Below are 19,104 nucleotides of genomic sequence, written 5' to 3'. Positions count from 1 at the left end.
TAACTTCTGATCTTAACAAATAAATTAAGGCAGAAAACGTAATTTCCATCCAGGGAAAGTTAGTGAGTACAGACACATTACGGCAGAAGTTGCTTTGTTCCACTCTCTCTCCCTCTGTTGACGGCCGCTAAGCAGCTCTGCTTGACAATCTGACAGTTATGTATTACTTCATTAGGCAACTCAGCAATAAAAAAGGAGGAGAGAACAAGAATAAACATTAGAGAATTGAAATTATCTGCCTAAAGCCACCAGACTGAATCTCTGATTGACAGATATATTAGAAGGCTTTGTTCACTTCGTATTTACCTAGAAATCCTCGAGGAGTCACGTGTGAACTGCAGCTTGAGGGGATGTGCTACGAAATCTGATCTGCTGATTTTCCTGAAGATATGACTTTCTTTTTTTTAGTGCTAATATGAAACACAAACACACATCAGACACACTACTAAAAGATTCTGGGATGTCACTCACATGTCCTCCTTTACTTGCTCACAGCGAGGTCTGTTTGTTCTACCCAGGAAAAGTTAGAAGCTTTAGAGATATTTGGGATGGATTTCTGTTCTGATCTTCTGTCTGGTCCAGTTAGGTGTATTGAGCGGCACGGGCCTTTAGGGAACCCTCAAAAGGCTTTTAAAAGATGTGTTTGTTATGTCTGTAAATCAGACAGACTATTAAATATGAAGGCTACCAACAAACTCAAGCAAAGTATGAAGACAACTGAGTATTACAGCATTAATATGCTCCACTTTGCTGGGAAGACTTTCCACAGGATCTTATAACCCTGGCTGCAGAGATTTGCTCCCATTCAGTTACAAGAGAATACGTGTGGACCAACAAAGTAGTGGATGTCATGTTTAAACAGTAAAGGGTCCTCTCTAAACTGTTGCCACAAAGATGGAGCAGCACTTTTCTATATCATTGCATGTTTCAGCATGAATATTTCCTTTAACCCTCCTGTTGTCCTCGAGTCAAGGAAGGAAGGGAGGGAGGGAAGGAAGAAGGAAGGAAAGGAGGGAGGAAGGAGGGAGGGAGGAAGGAAGGAAGGAAAGGAGGGAGGAAGGAGGGAAGAAGAAAGGAAAGGAGGGAGGAAGGGGGGAGGGAGGAAGGAAGGAAGGAAAGGAGGAAGGAAGGAGGGAAGAAGGAAGGAATGGAGGGAGGAAAGAAGGAAGGAGGGAGGAAAGAAAGCGAGAAGGAGGGAAAGAAGGAAAGGAGGGAGGGAGGAAAGGAAGGAGGGAGGAAAGGAGGGAGGAAGGAGGGAGGGAGGAAGGAAGAAGGAGGGAGGAAAGGAGGGAGGAGGTAGGAAAGAAAGAAAGAAGGAGGTAAGGAAGCAAAGGAGGGAGGAAGGAAGCAAGGAAGGAAGGAAGGAAGGAAGGAAGGAAGGAAGGAAGGAAGGAAGGAAGGAAGAGTCAAAACAGACGGGGTCAATTTGACCCGGGAGGACGACACAAGGGTTAACTGGAATGAAGAGAGATCATCCAGGTGATACAACATCTGGACAACACTGAATCCAAACCACTGGACTCAATTTTTGATTCTAAAACTGAAGAATCTTTGTCCAGTTTTTCAATTTTCTCCAGTCCAGACGACGAGGGTTAACAGCCCGACTAGCAGTAAACAAGATTAATATGCACATAAATAAATAATATGAAAAACAAAAGCAAGTACTTCCAATGTAGCACTCATCTTCACCTCCGCTTTCCAGGAAACTCATGTCAATGAATTCTAAACGGAGACGGTACACATATGAGCTGAAAGCGTTGAACAAGAAAAACTACTACACTCCTACAAAACAACACATTTATAGGAGTTTTATGTATGAAAGGAGGCTGTGGTTTACTGCTTGTGTACGCAGAGTGCAAAACTTGACCTTCTGTTGCTCCAGTGGAGCTGCTCAGTATCCAACAACAGAACACTGTGGTTGTACTGAGCAGGTCCCAAGGTGTGAATCTGTGCCACTGTATGAATGCAAAGCAGCACAGTGCAGAGAAAAGTCCTGCATGCTCAGCAGAATAACCCTGAATAAAGCTGAGGAAACAGGGCCGGACTGTAGGAGCTGCTGCTGTCGTCGTGCATGTTACTGACCCAGACTGTAGGATAGGAAGTCGGCGGAGAAGCACTTGGCGCCGTGGCTCATAGATGTGTCGTTGTGCGTGTTTCCTCCAAACACCAGCATGGATCCGCTAACTATCACGGCTGTGTGGAGGTAACGGAAGAAGCCGCTGTCTCTCAGGACGGTCCTGCACAAACAAATGGAGACGGTTATATGTTAAGATATTGTAAAACTGTTATCAGTCCTGACACCCCAAATCATAAGTTAAATAACAATTAACAGTTTTAAATTCAATATTTATAAGTGAATTACTTACCCAATATTCACCCATATTTAGCATCAAATCTCTTATATGTTTTATTCATTTTTTTGAAGTTTTCAAATACTGACATTTTGCGTGAATGCAATTTTTTTCTCACTGTATAATTTGTGAAAATGCTGAATGTGGACTCCGGTCATTATCATGTAATCAGATGGTAACTAACTCTGATTAAGACGTTTTTGATTTAGAATGATTTAGGGAATAAAATACAGTGATGCAACATAAATAATATAATGTAATGCGATGTTAACTTTGTCCCACAGCAGTTGCAAAACAGTGTAATAATACTAAAAATGAGGTATGGTTCAACTCTGTGTTGCACATCAGGGTTTCCTAAGCTTTCTTGTTTGAGATTTTGTAATACGAACTTCTGTCTACGAGCTCCGAGCAGTTCAATTGATTTGATGAAGTGAAGTGATTTCCCATCTCATACTATATAATTTGACTCATTTTTAGAGGTCTGAGGAGGAAAAGGTACTCTGTATTTCACCAGAACAAAGCAAAGTCAACCTCACACTAGTGTCAGTACAAATATTCACCAAACATAAAAAAAAGCTCACCATTTCCTCTTGTCCACGTCAAACTTGTACAAATCTCCAGCCAGGCCGTACTTGTTGGCGCTGAAGGCCTTGTAGCCTCCGTGGATGTAGATGGCTCTGGTGCCGGGGTCGAAAACACTGCTGTGGCCGTAGCCGCCCTGGACCAACGCACCTTCTGTAGATACCATGTTCCATGTGTTCTTGACTGGAGGATCACACAAAGACGTTTGAGTGAGTGACAGAAAACCAACAAGTTATCAAAAGCTAAGGGGGGGCGGGGGTGTGTGTTATGTTATGAAAGGTCTGTAGTGGATGTTTATTACTGCTTAACTGAGTTCACACACATTTATAGTGATAGCAAGTTAAGCCGGTAAAATCTTTGTATTATTGTTCCTAAATGCATTTACAAGTTCAAAAAGTAGCAGCAGACTGGGCATCGGGATATTCCGCGGTCGTCATTTGGGTAATGACAAAGAATAAATCACTTTAATTTGTGAGCAAATAGAAAATACGCTTCTGACCATCGGCCGCAGTAGGCAGGTTATTTCATCCAATTTTCTCAGACAGATTGGCTTTTAGAACAAAGCGAGACCTCTAAATGAAGTCTGGTTGCTTGTTAACGAGGTTGGTAGATTAGATGAGCACACCACACAAATCCAGAGCACTTTAGCTTTTCTTTTTTCTTTTTTTTCTTTTTTTTTTTACTGGCCAGTGTTAATTTCCTGTTGTTATAAACTGATATATTAAGCACTAACACCCACGTAAAACTTATTAATTACAGCAAGGGAGCAGCTTAGGGGTTGATACCTTGCTTAAACACATTAAGGCCCATTTTATAGCAGCTGCAACTTACCGATGTTATACTCCTGGACTTGGCTGATGTAACCATAGAGAGGACAGTGTCCAAACAGAACCAGCATGATAGGACTGGCTCCCTCTTGGATGGGAGGCACGATGTGGGCTGAATGTCCCACCACAGCGTACTGCTCTTTGGCCCGAGGGCTCAGGAGGACCCACGTCTGGTTCTGGATGTGGAAAACCCACAGCTGGCTGGACACATTTCCTGTTGAATCTATCTTTCCTCCGTACATATAGATCTTCCCCTAGAGCAAAGCAGCAGAGACAGCGGGTGGAAAAATGAGCTCATAAATATGTACTGTTAAAACTGACGAAATTACAAAAAAAATATCTTGTAATATTTACAGCAACTTTGAATTAAAAAGTTCTTGTTGAATATTAACTTTGGTCTTTTGGTGCATAAAATGTTTTAATAGTGACCCAACTTTTTCTCTTCCAATGCTGACTCCAATAGCAGTGCCCTCTTTTCATGCATTTACAGTCTGTGTATATGTGGAACATTTTTTATGTAACGTAACATGAGGCAGGGTTAGCTGCTGCGCCCCTGTGACTGAATGAATGTAACTGATAATGGAAACAGTGAATATTATAATGGCGTTGTTGGAGAACCAATCAATCTCTTTTCTTGTCCCCAAAAGGACAATTTGTTGCGGATGAGTGAAACAAAAGCACATAAACACATTTTATACATACAAAAAGCTGAGTACACGAGATAAAGCAATATTACAGTAAGCTAAGTTTGAATGAAAAATAAAAAGCCCATATTTAGACTCCTGGATTTAACCTGGATCGGTCACATCTGGTCTATATCTGATCCACTTAATAAGGTCAGTATTGGCAACAACTGCAGCCCCTACAGATCAGATCAATGCATCCCAACTAAAATACGAATATAATGGTTTTAGAAATAAATTCAAACATTGTTATGAATCACTGTTTTCTCATAAGGTAAAAAATGCATTAGTAAGCAAATCAATTTTACAGAGGATGTGTAATATAAAAGAGAGACATACAACATGGAGAAATATTCATTTTTTCTATTAATATGCTGATTCTTGGTTTAAGTTATAATCCCTTGTTAAATTCAGATGATAACAGCTATTGACAAAAGGAACAGCAGGCATACCAATATATATATAGTTAAATCTTGCAATGAAACTTAAACACAAGAAAATATAACTGAGGATTCTTCAAGGAATATCCAAAACCTTAACCTTTGTACTGTCCTTGAGTTTGAAATAAAAACATCTGTTCATTGATGTTTCTTTGGACCTCGATTCAAACAAAACAATCTTCCCTTTTGAGAGTGAAGCAGACACTTTGTCTCACATCGAGTCTCTCCATAACCAATATTTGGCATTTTATTTTCCTTTATTTCATACTTAACATGAACACAGGAAGAAATTAGCTATGCACTTGATAATGTATGTGCAAGAAATCATTTTTTAAATAAATGTGGTCAACTTTCTGATTATGTAATGTGACTAATAAAAAATAGTTGACCTGTTACACTTACAAAAGTAACTAATGATACAATCTACAATATTTCGTATTATATCACTGATAAGAGCGCTTAAAGTCACAGAAATCAGCTTTTTAACCCTTACATTCAGTTCATATTTTGACTCATAATGAATCTCTACACTAATTCACATTCATAAATTCTCTATTAATCATTGATCAATGTTTGATTAATCTTATGGGGAAAAAAGACATTCACAATCATTATTTTATGGTCCAGGAGAACATTTCATAGAATATCATGATTTAAAATGTTTGAATGCTGATTTTCTTTTATAGATGCAAGTCAAATTTGTCCATTTGCATATATAAAAATGTGTATCAGCTGCACAACATTTTTAAAAAGATGCATTTTATTTCCATTTTTGTAAACTGTTGGTCACATTAGGAACAATCTGGCTATAAGGAATGTGTATTAAGTGTTTTTAAATGGGTCAAATTTGACCCTGAGCAGCATGTAAGGGGTTAAAACAGAGGCAGAGCTGTATTAGCACCCTCGTCAGGTTTTTATACGTCTCCGAAGGAATGTGGTGCTTGAAAATCTGAACCGGTACACCATCCGCGGATGCGAGCCCGCATTGGCTTACAAGACACACTGTGATGCAATTTGTGCATTACAAACACATGCTGCAGCTCAAACTCGCTTCTCTAAAAAAAAAACTCAAGAGTCGACGGAGTGTGTCTTCCCTCTTGAATCCTCTGCTTTTTAATTTATTATTCCTTCAGTGGCTCCCAACAGTCTTTCCGCCTGAGAAGAAACTGCTTTACCACTTCACTGCAGCATATCAAAACCCATAGATTATATTATATTAAGTTCCAGACAACAACAAGATACTACTGAAAGCATAAATAAAAGGATGGAGATTTTTTTTATATACATCTTACATTTAATTCAGTTGTCATCTGCTCTGTTCTGCTCTTCTTTTGAAGTGATGTTCATATTACACTGAGGCTGAGTCAGCAGAAACATAAGAGTGTGTGGCATCATCTTGTGTGGTCTTAATATACAACCTGGGTTTTTATAGATCTCTACGTACCTCATGCAGCGCCAGTGAGTGACCATATCGTGGTGTGACAGTGTTGACGGAGGGGTCAAGGTTCAGCCAGCTCTTGCTGCTCAGGTTATACCTACAGAAACAGAGAAAAAAAAAAAGATGGTGACCATGAAAGAACAGCTTTAACCCTCCTGTTGTCCTCGAGTCAAGGAAGGAGGAGAGGGAGTAAGTAAGAAGGGAAGGAAGGAAAGGAGGGAGGAAGGGAGAAAGGAAGGGAGGAAGGAAGGGAGGGAGGGAGGAAGGATGGAAGGGAGGAAGAAGGAAGGAAGGAAAAGAGGGAGGGAGGGAGGAAGGAAGGAAGAAGGAAGAAAAGGAGGGAGGGAAGAAGGAAGGAAAGAAGGAGGGAGGGAGGACAGAAGGAAGGAAGAAGGAAGGAAGAAGGAAGGAAGGAAATGAGGGAGGAAGGAAGGAAGGGAGGGAGGGAGGAAGGAAGGAAGGAAAGAATGAATGAGGGAGGAAGGAAGGAAAGAAAGAAGGGAGGAAGGAAAGGAGGGAGGATGGAAGGGAGGAAAGGAGGGAGGAAGGAAGAAAGGAAGGAGGAAGGAAAGGAGGGAGGAAGGAAGGAAGAAGGAAGGAAAGGAAGGAAGGAAGGAAGGAAAGAAAGAGAGATTGAGGGAGGAAGGACAGACAAAAAGGAAGGAAGGGATGATTTTTACATGTCAGTGTAATTTAACAGTGAAACCAGGATTCCTTTGATCATTTGACAGGTGAGCTTTAGTCTATACAAATGATATATTATATTATATTATATAATATTATGTATGTCAACGTAGGTTCTGATCAAATGTGTGAAGTTGTGGTAATATAGAGCCTGAGGGGACCAATGTCAGAAATCAAACGCTTTGACTCATAACTCTGGATAGCGTAAATGGCATTTAATCCTCTTACTTTATTTCTATGTAAGTTAATACTATAAGGGACACATTTCAGAGTGTGGAGAAGCTCTTTGAACCTTGAAAAAGTTGACGAGGCGTCAAATGTGGTTTAAAATATGGATTGAGTTCATATATGAGGAACCAAATTGTGTCTTAAACAGCAGCAGTGAGAAAATAGTCTATAAGAGCAAATCTGGGCTCAAACTTCTGCATCTCTTTCTCGACGTCGACAAAATCAAAGAGCTGATTGTTAATTTTAGAAAAGAAGAAAAAAAAAGGAGGCAAAGATTTCCTGTGATATCACCATCACAGAGAAACCTGTCATGACACACATAGTGAAGAAAGCTCAGTATATCTAAAGGAAACTTAAGGCAAAAATCCAAATCTCAACTTCCTGTTAACTTCAACAAACTTCAACAAAAGGAGCAATACAAAACATCCTGACTGGAAACATCACGGCCCGAGACAGGAAGTAGATCATCAGTACCCATCGAGCGAGCATCAGTGATATTAGTGATCTGAGGTTCCTGCACAGAGTACCAAAAGATACCCCCCTCCACCCCTTCGACCAAAGCCTGTTCACTCTGCTGCCACCTAGCAAGAGATCCAGAGGTATCTGCTGTTGTACCACCAGACTACAGAGCAGCTTCTTTCCTCAGGCTTCAAATTATCCTCCAAACTCCAATATAAAGTTTCTTTTAATGAATTTTCTGACTCATTATTTATTCATCTATTTATATAATTTGTTTTTTTGGGAGAAGCAGGAAGGGACTACTAACTATGTTTTGTTATTCAACCTTGTGTTATAAAATAATAATAATATAATAAATAAATCTGGGTCCTTTCATTTATTTGATGGTGATAGTTGGAGTATTGATAAAACATCACACAGCAGCTGAATTAACCCTCCTGTTGTCCTCGAGTCAAGGAAGGAAGGGAGGAAGAAGGAAGGAAAGGAGTAAGGAAAGGAGGGAGGAAGGAAGGGAGGAAATGAAGGAAGGAAGGGAGGAAGGAAGGAAAGAAGGACCGAGGAAAGAAGGTAGGGGGGACGAATGAAAGAGAGAAGGAGGGAGGGAGGGAGGAAGGAAAAGAGGAAGGGAGGAAGGAAGGAAAGAAGGACAGAGGAAAGAAGGAAGGGGGGACGAATGAAAGAGAGAAGGAGGGAGGGAGGAAGGAAGAAAGGGGGACCGAGGATGTAAAGAAGGAAGGGAGGAAAGAGAGAGAGAAGGAGGGAGGGAGGAAGGACAGACGGAAGGAAGGAAGGAAGGAAGGAAGGAAGGGTCAAAACAGATGGGGTCAATTTGACCCGGGAGGACGACAGGAAGGTTAAGGTAGTTTGAGTGTAGTGTTATTAACATTGAGTCACATGATTCCTTGGTTTAAAGTTTTTCCAACATTGACTTCCTTTAGCCCGTATGTGAGTTTGATTAGTGCAGCTTTGGTGTTTGTTTTTTTAAATCGGTGATGCTGGATGCCAACTTTTGTACAATGGACGTATTCAGGAGAACAAGTGTGTTTTCCCCCTAAACTTTATTCATGTTGTATTCTGATGGGTTTGTTCGTAGTCATGAGATGAGCAGAGGTCAAACTGTGAGTATTTAGTCTTAAACTTCAGATAGTCAGAAAACATTTAGTCTTTTTGTCCAAGTCGGTGGACGAATACCACAGTGAGATGTAGAAGAACAGTTTTTGATTTCACCAGGCATGTGAAAAGACTTTTAAACAGAGCTCCCCCAGACCAAGCAGTCTAACAATCTCTAACATCTGAACCCTGTGTAAACCCAACCATCAACCAAACTATTATAAAAATGTGGGGGGGGGGGAAACATTCATCAAGTGCTTTCATTGTGTCTGACCTTTACTTTTATTTGTGTGGTTTTGTTTCACAAACTGTAGAAAACGTCCTTCAGTATCAAACTAAACAGTTAAAGTGAGGAGGGGAATATTACGCTATTGTCTAATAAAACTCTATCAAGGTAACAAACACACAATGTGGTGTATAGTTGCCCCTGAAGCAGTAAAAAAAAGGGCCTTGGTCTGTCTGCAACCCCATAAAAACCAAAACATGAGCCGAGGGAATAAGTGTGATCTTCCTGGGTGGAGTTCAGGATGAGGAACATCAGCCTACACTGTAATTTTATGGTTTTAATTACATCCTTCAGTCTGTGTCTGACACGGAGCTGTCTGTACAGAGCTGGATTCTTCCTCTTGTTGATTTTCAAACTGACAGGAAGTCATGTTGCTTCTTCCTGACAGACAAGTATTACCTTAACATTTAATATAACAACAGGCATGTAAGATTAAAAACACTGAAATGTTTGTAGCAGACAGTGTTGTTTTTTAAAAGCACATTTCCTATAGTCGCCTAGCAACAGCAGGACTCAAGTCTCCACAGTTCTATTGGATGAGAGCTGCAGCCAAAGAGAGGAGGAGCACTTACGCTTTCACTATGTGATAGTCAGAGGAGTTGAAGACGTAGCCGCCGATGACCCACATGATGCCTTGGTCCACCACGGCCTTGTGGGAAGCCCTGGCCAGACCGGCCTCTGTGTATTCCTCCCGCGTCCAGAAGGAAGAGTTGGCAGGCACGGAGACGGAGCAGTCTGGACCTGAGGAGGAGAAGAAGAAGAAGAAGCCAAAAGAGTCAATGCTTCACAGAGGACTCAGTGATGCAGTCAATCAGTCAAAAGCCTGGACTCACTGTCACGTTCAAGAGGTCGGGGGAAAAGTGTGTCCTGACTTTTAAACCAGCTCAAACTTTTCGGGGTAAACATAACAGCCTTAATACCAAAAACACTGAGTCAGCATAACAGCAGAAAATACAAGCTTGTGGAAAAGTTTCAATTTTACTATAATGCAAATTCACAGGTTGATTCATATCAGACTCATCAATCATCAGATCTTCATCCTCCTAAAGTGTTTACAAGCAGAGGGCAATTTCTGTTTCGATTTAGGGGAATCAAGTTGTGGAATAGCTTTTCCTAACTTGAAAAAAAAAACTGTCTTTGAAAATTTATAAGAGATGTTTGAAGGAATATTTAACTGCTATAACTGTTTTGTAATAGTTTTTTCTTAATGTGTTTTGTCTGTTCCATTTTTCATGTTTTCATGTATCGATGCACAGATGCTGAAACCAATGTCCCCATCACATACACATGCACACACTTGGACACTCACACACACACACACTTATTTTTCCTGTTTTTTTATGTTTTATTGTTATTATGTTGAAATTATTTGGTGTGTATTATGCAATCATAATATCTTCTGTAATATTTTGTAATTTCAGTATTTTTTTAGGTTTTAAATAAGCCCATTTGAGTTTTCTGCCTCTCATTTTTCTGCAAAATAAAATAAACTAAACTACACTAAGAAGCTTGTAGCATAGAATTCAATTTTCACTGTCTTCATCATTAGTTCGTTTTAAAGTCGTGCAGACAGGCGGAGTGTGCAAACGATTGGGGCCATCTGCTCTCCGTGAGTTGACTTTGAAGGTGACAACCATGATTCATTATTGATTTCATCTCTTGAATTATAAAAAGGCATGGTTAGAATAAAAAAGGTGCCGAGGTTAAAGAGGTATATTTTAAGTCTTTACATAAGCTAAGATTCATTACGGAGGTGCAGAGTCATTTAGCTTCAGAAAGTAGATCTAAAACTTTCTGGAGTTGTGGAAGCTTTATTTGATATTTTGGTGACATTTGACTTTTTGAACATATTTTTTTTTTTTTGGAGAGGGGGAAACAATAACCATTTGAGTGGAATAACTCTCCAGAGCAGCTTTCCCCTGTTTAGCCTGTGAAGAACAATAAGACCAACATAAACCGGAATCACTTCTGAATGAAGGGAAAAGATGTTTGGCAAACAAAGTGCCAAGTTAGAAATAGAAAAACACACCATGTCCTCCTCGTAAATCTCACAGGTTGTTTGTGTGTGTTGTTTGATGAGCTGGTTCATGCGCAGGCAACTCATCCCTACCTGATGAAAAACTTAGATAAGAACTTACTGGAATTAAACATTAGCCCTATCAAATCCATCTTACAGCAGAAACAGGATGTTAACCACTGGGAGGGTGGTGGTGGTGAAGGAGGGGGGTCGAGGGAGGGGGGGGTCTTTATCGATCATTATCAAAAACAATGCACAAGTGGTCACGTGACAGGAAAGGAAGTGTTGTGATTCATTGCAACAATCAAGGTCACTTTGCCTGTTTTCCTTGTAGTTGTTTTCAGCGGCTGGAGAAAAAAAAAAAAGAAAAATTACCTGGAGGATAATATTTTTCAATCTGACTGCAGTATTGCCAAGCTTACAAAATTACCCTTGCACCTTTGTGGCATTTTCCATGAATAAAAACAAATTTGGCCTTATCCTCCCTTATAAAGACGCTATTTATTGATGGCTGCACATCTGTGAAAGAGAGATTAAATGCGCGGCTGCTTTGACTAAACAGACATCTGTCTCTGCTGCTGCACTGGTTAGTGGAGAAAATGTGTTTATTTGGGAGCTGGCAGGCATTGTGTGTGTGTGTGTGTGTGTGTGTGTGTGTATGCTAAGTGTGCTATTCCTCAGCTGGAACACCATGACAGGGTAATAAAGGCTAAAGAAAATGCCAGTCTGTTTTTCAACTCCCTCAGCTTTGGTAATTAGATCGTGAGCATGCTGAACTGCTGATATAACTGCAGTTAAATTAAGCTGTTGTCTCCTGCTTGTGCAGATCGGTGCGATGGAGCGGTTTAAGAACTAATAGAGCGGTCCCGAACATCCATATGGTCCGATTCAAAAACGGATACAAGCACAGAGTCGGGTCATCAACTAATAAAGGACTCAATATTCATGACTCGGCTGAAAACGACGGGGAAGCTGATCTTGAAATCCATCCCCGTAACATCTATCAGCAGATGGAGCCTCGATAATAAGAGTTGAGGCTTAAAAAGTGAGAAAACTACAAGGTTGAATGACCAGATAAACATGCAAAATCTGGATGGATAAAATCTGTAACGCTCTCTTTACTAAACCTCCCACCGCTTCATTACAGCCGCTCAGTTAGTACCCAGCTGCACTGTATGTTTACTGGGAATGTTTGCTCTTGGTTTAACTTGTGTACTCATCATAATATTGCTGGAAACTGGGATAAAAATCTGGTAATACTTGTGTGGTCCAGACAAGGCAAGATAGGACACATACTATATGAATAAACTGCTCCTGTAGGTACAGTAGTGGCATTAGAGGCTGACAGGAAGCAGGGAGAGAGAGAGAAGGGAATGACCTGCAGCGAAGGTCCCTTGACGGATTCGAATCAGGGACACTGTGATTATGTGCCACGCGCTTTTAACCAGTCGACTACCCAAGCTCTCCATCGAGTCTGTATTTCTATTATCGGTATAAAATGGCAGAAGGAGCTCACTGCTTCTGTCTTAAACTAGGCCCTCGGACTCTTTTCAGTGGTGTTTTTAAGTACCGTGACTTTTTTTTTATTGATATTTCTTTTCATTATATGTTTAGCAGTAAGCAGGCGGAGATAACCTGATTTTAACCAATGATTAAAATCAAGGAAAAGTCAAATATTGTGAATTCCTCTATTAAAAACAACACTAAACATACAGTGGGGGAAATAAGTATTGAATGCGTAAATATATTTCCAATTTGGCTATTCACATGAAATTTTCACCAGATCTTTGGTATTAATTAATGAAATCCACACATTAAAGACCATAAATAAAGTTTTGTGGAATAAAGTGGAATGACAGGGGAAAAAAAGTATTTAACCCTCCTGTTGTCCTCGAGTCAAGGAAGGAAGGGAGGGAGGAAGAAGGGAGGAAGAAGGAAGGAAAAAGGAAGGAAAGGAGGGAGGAAGGAGGGAGGGAGGGAGGGAAGGAAGGAAAAAGGAAGGAAAGGAGGGAGGGAGCAAGGAAGGAAGGAGGGAAGGAAGAAGGAAGGAAAGAAGGGAGGAAGGAGGGAGGAAGGGAGGAAGGAGGGAAGGAAGGAAAGGAAGAAGGAAGGAGGGAAGAAGGAAGGAAAGGAGGAAGGAAGGAGGGAAGGAAGGAAAGGAGGGAGGGAGGAAGGAATAAGGAAGGAAAGGAGGGAGGGAGGAAGGAATAAGGAAGGAAAGGAGGGAGGGAGGAAGGAAGGAAAGGAGGGAGGAAAGAAAGAGAGAGGAGGTAAGGAAAGAAGGAAGGGAGGAAAGAAGGAACAGTCAAAAGACACGGGGTCAATTTGACCCGGGAGGACGACACAAGGGTTAACACACTGAGAAAAAGCAGTACACCAAGATAAAGGAAGTAAGTAGTTGTAAAGCAGTTCCACCTTCTATTTCTGCACATTAATATAAGCGGAGCTAAAAAAGAGTTTTGTGTTACCAAGGTGACACACAAGAGACATTTCATAGACAGATAAAAGCTAAGAGCTCTCCCAAGACCTTCGCAACCTGATCATTGTAAAACGTTTGAATGGAAATGGTTACAGATGTAATTCAAAACTTCTGAATCTTCCAGTAAACGCCGTCGGGGCAACGTTTGTGAAAGGAAGTAGAGATCGTAATCTTCTAGATTTAAAAGACAATATGTTTGAAATAATGGGTCAAAATCTCACCTCAGCACTACAGTCTTGAGTCTTGAAGCGTGTTCAATACTTCCTGTGTCATTCCACTTTATTCCACATACCTTTATTTATGGACTTTAATGTTTGGATTTCTTCATATATGTGGATTTATTGAGTTAATACCAAAGTCTGGAGAAAATTTCATGTGAAAAGCCCCATTGGAAATATATAGTAGTTCTTTGAGCTGGTACCTCACTAGTATGCAAAGTGTAGTTTTTCAGATCTAATCAATTTACATCCTCCTCAACTGTGATCCAATCAGACATAAAAGCCTAAACGTATGTATCTTATCTTCAGTTTGTTCACTGTTTATCTATTTAGTTAAATAAGCTGCTGAACCATTTCAAAATTAAAACACCATATCTGCTCTTGCCTCATTTTATCTGACTCAACACATGAAACAGTACTAAAAACAGGAAGGAAGCATATTTTCATGAAACACCAAAATGTTTTATGAGTGTAACTTCTGTTTCCTGAAGGAGAACACAAAGTTTCGGTCTAAGCTGAGATGTTGCAGTTTGATCAACAGAGCAGTGAGCCAGTCAGTGTGCAGGAGGTTGTTATTTTTTAAATGTCATTTTACAGTTGTGAATATCCAGCTCTGCCTTGCATCTGTCTTAAAGGCCTGAATAGAGCTGCTTCCAGCCAGGCCATGCTCAGGTGTGATATATCTTATATAGTAAATCGACTAAGAAGGAACCGTATTAATAATTTTGTCTGGCAAACCTGAATTTTGGCAGCAACATTTATGATTTAGACGCCACTGGGAGCACAGCCATCATTCATTCTCTACAGAGAACGCAGACCCCAGTTAAAAAAGCTTATTTTAGTCCCAGAGAAAAGCAGTTTGGCATGCGTAGACTAGCCGAAGCCAGCTTGATGACATTGTGGTTATTCAAATAAGCGCAGTGTATGAGACAATGAGGTCACATCACTGGCAGCCGAAGCAATGCTGCTGCGGCGGTGCCAACCCACCTTGCCATCCGGCCTCGCAAACGCAGGCCTTGCCCCGGCATTGACCTCGCTCGGGGTAGCCACAGTCAGCCATGCAGTAGGGAACATCGCAGGCTTCCCCCTTCCAGTTGGCTTCGCACTCGCAGAATACCGACCCGGTGGAGTTTCCCACACGGCACTCCCCTCGACCGGAGCAGTTGTTGGGACATGTATTCACCCTGGGAGGGGGGAGAGAGAGAGGAAGACGCAGTCAGAAAGAAAAACAGGATAATGGGATACTAGGATTAAAATCCTGCCTGAAATACAGACACTGAATAAAACATCAGGAACATCTTTTAACTATTTAACTATTAACGCCTTTGCACCACAGCTGCAAAAAAAAAAAAAAAAAAAAAAACCCAAAACACTTCGCACTGCAGCAAACGGACAGCAGCAGCCCGACGTGATCCTCTCCTCTCGCTAAGATGCTTCCAACCAGCCATGTCAGTGCAGGGGGCTGAATCATGCAGAAAGTGATAGGTTTATATGCGTCATCATGTCCAGGAAGGGTGTGAAGTGGGCCCTTCACCTAAATAAATCTCAACAGCTGCTTAAACAGGAATTATTAGTACCGAGGCTCTTTTCTCAGGACTCAGTATCACCGTATTTATCATTTAGCAGGTACTTTCATCCAGGAACTGACACTATTATGAGTGTATGTGTGGAACCTGAGAGTACCACACACTCAGCTGTGGGATTATGAGCAATTCGATACGTGGAAGCCGCCATCGCAGCCAAATATTTCTCAATCAGTAAAGGTCTAATAATATCTTTTAAAAAAAAAACATGTGACCACAATTGATGACTTTGTTTGTTTTCCGTTGTGCGGAGGAGCAGTCGAAAAGATATTTGGGGAACTCTGAAAGTGAATTAAAAAATCCTTTATTGCAAAATGGATAAATTAACGCTGTGACTCCCTGACCAAGCCTCTTCTGAGTCGAAACACTTTGGTTTATTGATATTAAAATAAAGGATTTTTAATTCACTATCTACTGCCTCAGATGTCTTTTAGCGTGGGATTATTAGCTAGTGTGACAGTCTTTTTAATCCTCATGTTTCTACATGCCCGATCACTGAAGAGCACATCATTCTTTCTACTTTTTACTTCCAAACTCAGTGCAGCATTCCCCCTTTTATCTTTTCCTTCTTCCTAGTGTCTTGTGGAAGGTTTTTTGAATATATTTTAGAAACTAATGACTCTTTTATTTTGAAAAGTAACCAACATGCAATCTAAAATGAAACAGTTTCTCTGCATTTCTGTAGATAAACACACATGGCTTTATTTTACTGTCTCTTTTTCTATGTTAAGTTTTTAAAAATATATATTTTAGAAACTTTTATTTTGAAAAGTAACCAACATGTAATATAAAACGAAACACCGCCTCTGCATTTCTGTAGATACACACACAGGGCTTTATTTTACCGACTCTTTTTCTATGTTAGGTTTTTTTTGAATATATTTCAGAAACTAATTACTCTTTTATTTTGAAAAGTAACCAACATGCAATCTAAAATGAAACAGTTCCTCTGCATTTCTGTAGATAAACACACAGGGCTTTATTTTACCGACTCTTAAGTTTCATAGCATTTCATCGGTTACGTTTTATGAACAAGACAAGTGGTCGTAACACAAACAGCTTCTCTCACCTGTAGGAAATGTTGAATCCGGTCAGGTTGTAGGCGGCGTCGCTGAAGAAGTGCAGCAGTGCGTATCCGGAGTGAGACACAACCTCAGGAACAGTCTCGTTCCCGTAACGTTCAGGAACGATAAGACCACTGCAATGAAGAGACAAAGCTTTTATTATCATTCACACACATTTTACTCCTTGATTGAAATGTCTTTAAAAAGGTCAGGCTGTTAATGAAGGACATATTACAATCTTCATTTGTTTTATGTCATAATTTCATGGTTCAACAACGGTCTCTGACTCAGACAGACTCTGCTACCACCCTAAAACACTTAAAGGTGACGTTTCATATATCATCATATTATATAATTATGTTTTAGAGGCTTTTCTGCCTTGGCAAGAAGTAAATTCAAAAGGAAAAACCAACATATTAGATCAAAATATGAGAGATTAAGAGAAAGAATTGAGGAATTGAGGAGTCCTGTCCACACAAATACAACTTTCAGTCAAATTCATGGTAGATGTACCTGAACGCAGCCAGAAGAGGGGCGTAAATGGAGTCTCCGTCATACACGTAGAGGTGGTCCCAGCTGCACTCGGTGGCAAAATGGTTGAAACGTAATCGGAGGATGGTGTTAGGCCTGTAAAAACACAAACACATCACACAGAGGAAGACCATGAGAATGTCTGTCTGGATTAGATACGATTGATTCAAGTTTAATATACAGTACATGTACATAGTGCTGGGCAATTAATCGAAAAATAATCAAAACCGACATTTAGAAATTGTAATCGACTTAATCTTGCTCATGTCAATTAATTGTGGTGTTCACTGTTGCCATGACAACAAAGGTTGCATATCTTTAAGGAATTTGAAAACTTGTCTCCAGTGACCATTTTAACCCAAACCATGATCTTTACATAGTTCTGATCCAGTAAACTAGACATTAACCACAGCGTCACACCTTAAAACATCATTATCCTTCCTGCCGTCCTCCCGGGTCAAATTGACCCCGTCTGTTTTGACTGTTCCTTCTTTCCTCCCTCCCTCCTCATTTCCTTCCTTCCTTCCTTCCTTCGTTCCTTCCTTCCTCCCTTCATTCCATCTTTCCCTCATGTCTTACTTTCCTTCCTTCTTTCCTTCTTTCGTCCGCTAACCTTCCTTCATTCTTTCCCTCTTTCCTCCTTTCCTTCTTTCCTACCTTGCTTCCTTCCTTCCTTCCTCCCTCCCTCCTTCCGTCCTTCCTTCCTTCCTCCCTCCCTCCGTCCTTCCTTCCTTCCTCCCTCCCTCCCTCCTTCCTTCGTTCCTTCCTCCCTCCTTTCCTTCCTCCCTCCCCTCCCCTCCTTCCCCTCCCTCCCTCATTCCTTTCCTTTCCTTCCTTCCTTCTGTCTGTCCCTCCCTCCTTTCCTTCCTCCTTCCTTCTTCCTTCCTTCTTTCTTCCTTCCTTTCCTTCTTTCCTTCTTTCTTCCTTCCTTTCCTTCTTTCCTTCTTTCTTCCTTCCTTTCCTTCTTTCCTTCACTCCTTCCTTCTTTCCTTCACTCCTTCCTTCCTTCCTTCCTTCTTCCTTCCTTTATTTATTCTATTGGTATCGGCTCAAAATCTCCAGTATCACTCAGACTTTATTGTTCACTCCTTCAAAACTACAACCAAACTCAACAAACAACAATAATCCAAAGCAACATCAGAACAATCACAAATACCTCCATCAGTCATTTGCTATTCCTCTGGTATCGATACACAGACGCATTCATAGAGAACTATTTTAACTCAAACTGCACAATAACTCAACTTGTGAGAGAGTCGTTGGTGCAACAAGCCCACTTCTGTTACTTTGACAGCTCCTTCCACACAATATTATTTATTATTATATCAGCTTTTATAGTCTAGCACTGCAGTAGGTTTTTATTTTTTAAAGCTCTGGGCACTTTAACTTTTTCTATTCAAACTGCAAAAGCACATTTTATGTGAATATCTGGCAGTGTTTGCTACCTTTCAAGGAAAAGTTTAACTTCCTATTAACCTTTTTTCCACATTCTTTAAAAGTGATATGTGGAGTATGTGCAGGCACCACGCTGACATGCGCTGGAATATTTTGGATATAAGAACGGGACTTTCCTGATTAGAATTGAAATAGTAAAATCCCCCTTCTGTTTTTCTTCTTGTTCCTTCTCTTGGATACTTTGAGCTTCACTGTTCAGCATGACGTACGTGCTGAGTTTGATGGTTATAATCTGCTGAAACTGGAAAGTTACTCTACGCTCTGATTAAATGTGGGTTTAAGACGTGTATGTACAAGCTTGTTTTGTGACATCAACAAATTATGGTCCAACTCAATACAACTGTGAGGTGGAAACTTAAAGCCTCTAGTACACACAGACAGTTTTATTCATATTCATCGTCTATGTGTTATTTAACAGGAGCGTTTGACAGCAGAAGGCCTCTGGCGGCTCGGATAACTGCAGCTGGAATAAATGTCAAAGAATAAAATACCTCAACACAGGAAACGTACAATATTTATACTTGAAATAGATATTTATCAAGTCTGGCTGCATGTTTGCTCATTCTAGCACCATTACCATGATATGTCACAATCACTGGAATGAAGTAACCTTTTACCCAGGAGTTAAAATTTTGAAATCAAATATATATTTAATTTTCTTAGTTTCTG

At 40.4% G+C, this 19,104-nt stretch overlaps 1 protein-coding gene across 2 annotated transcripts in view; it reads right to left on the bottom strand.

Annotated features, from left to right (window-relative positions):
* Nucleotides 1–19,104, bottom strand: part of atrn (attractin) — a 154,234-nt gene that overhangs the window by 112,182 nt on the left and 22,948 nt on the right. For both annotated transcript variants that reach the window (XM_053336353.1, XM_053336354.1), the window contains exons 3-10: nt 16,963–17,076; nt 16,455–16,583; nt 14,790–14,986; nt 9,661–9,829; nt 6,328–6,418; nt 3,765–4,014; nt 2,933–3,116; nt 2,083–2,237 (exon numbers count right to left, since the gene is read on the bottom strand). In XM_053336353.1, the coding sequence (XP_053192328.1) occupies nt 2,083–2,237; nt 2,933–3,116; nt 3,765–4,014; nt 6,328–6,418; nt 9,661–9,829; nt 14,790–14,986; nt 16,455–16,583; nt 16,963–17,076 (1,289 nt within the window). The remainder of the gene's footprint in view (nt 1–2,082; nt 2,238–2,932; nt 3,117–3,764; nt 4,015–6,327; nt 6,419–9,660; nt 9,830–14,789; nt 14,987–16,454; nt 16,584–16,962; nt 17,077–19,104) is intronic.

This window comes from Scomber japonicus, chromosome 16 (genome assembly GCF_027409825.1).
Source record: "Scomber japonicus isolate fScoJap1 chromosome 16, fScoJap1.pri, whole genome shotgun sequence".
Taxonomy (NCBI): domain Eukaryota; kingdom Metazoa; phylum Chordata; class Actinopteri; order Scombriformes; family Scombridae; genus Scomber; species Scomber japonicus.
The sequence above is the reverse complement of the archived record's forward strand: the minus strand, read 5'-3'. Positions and strand labels throughout refer to the sequence as shown.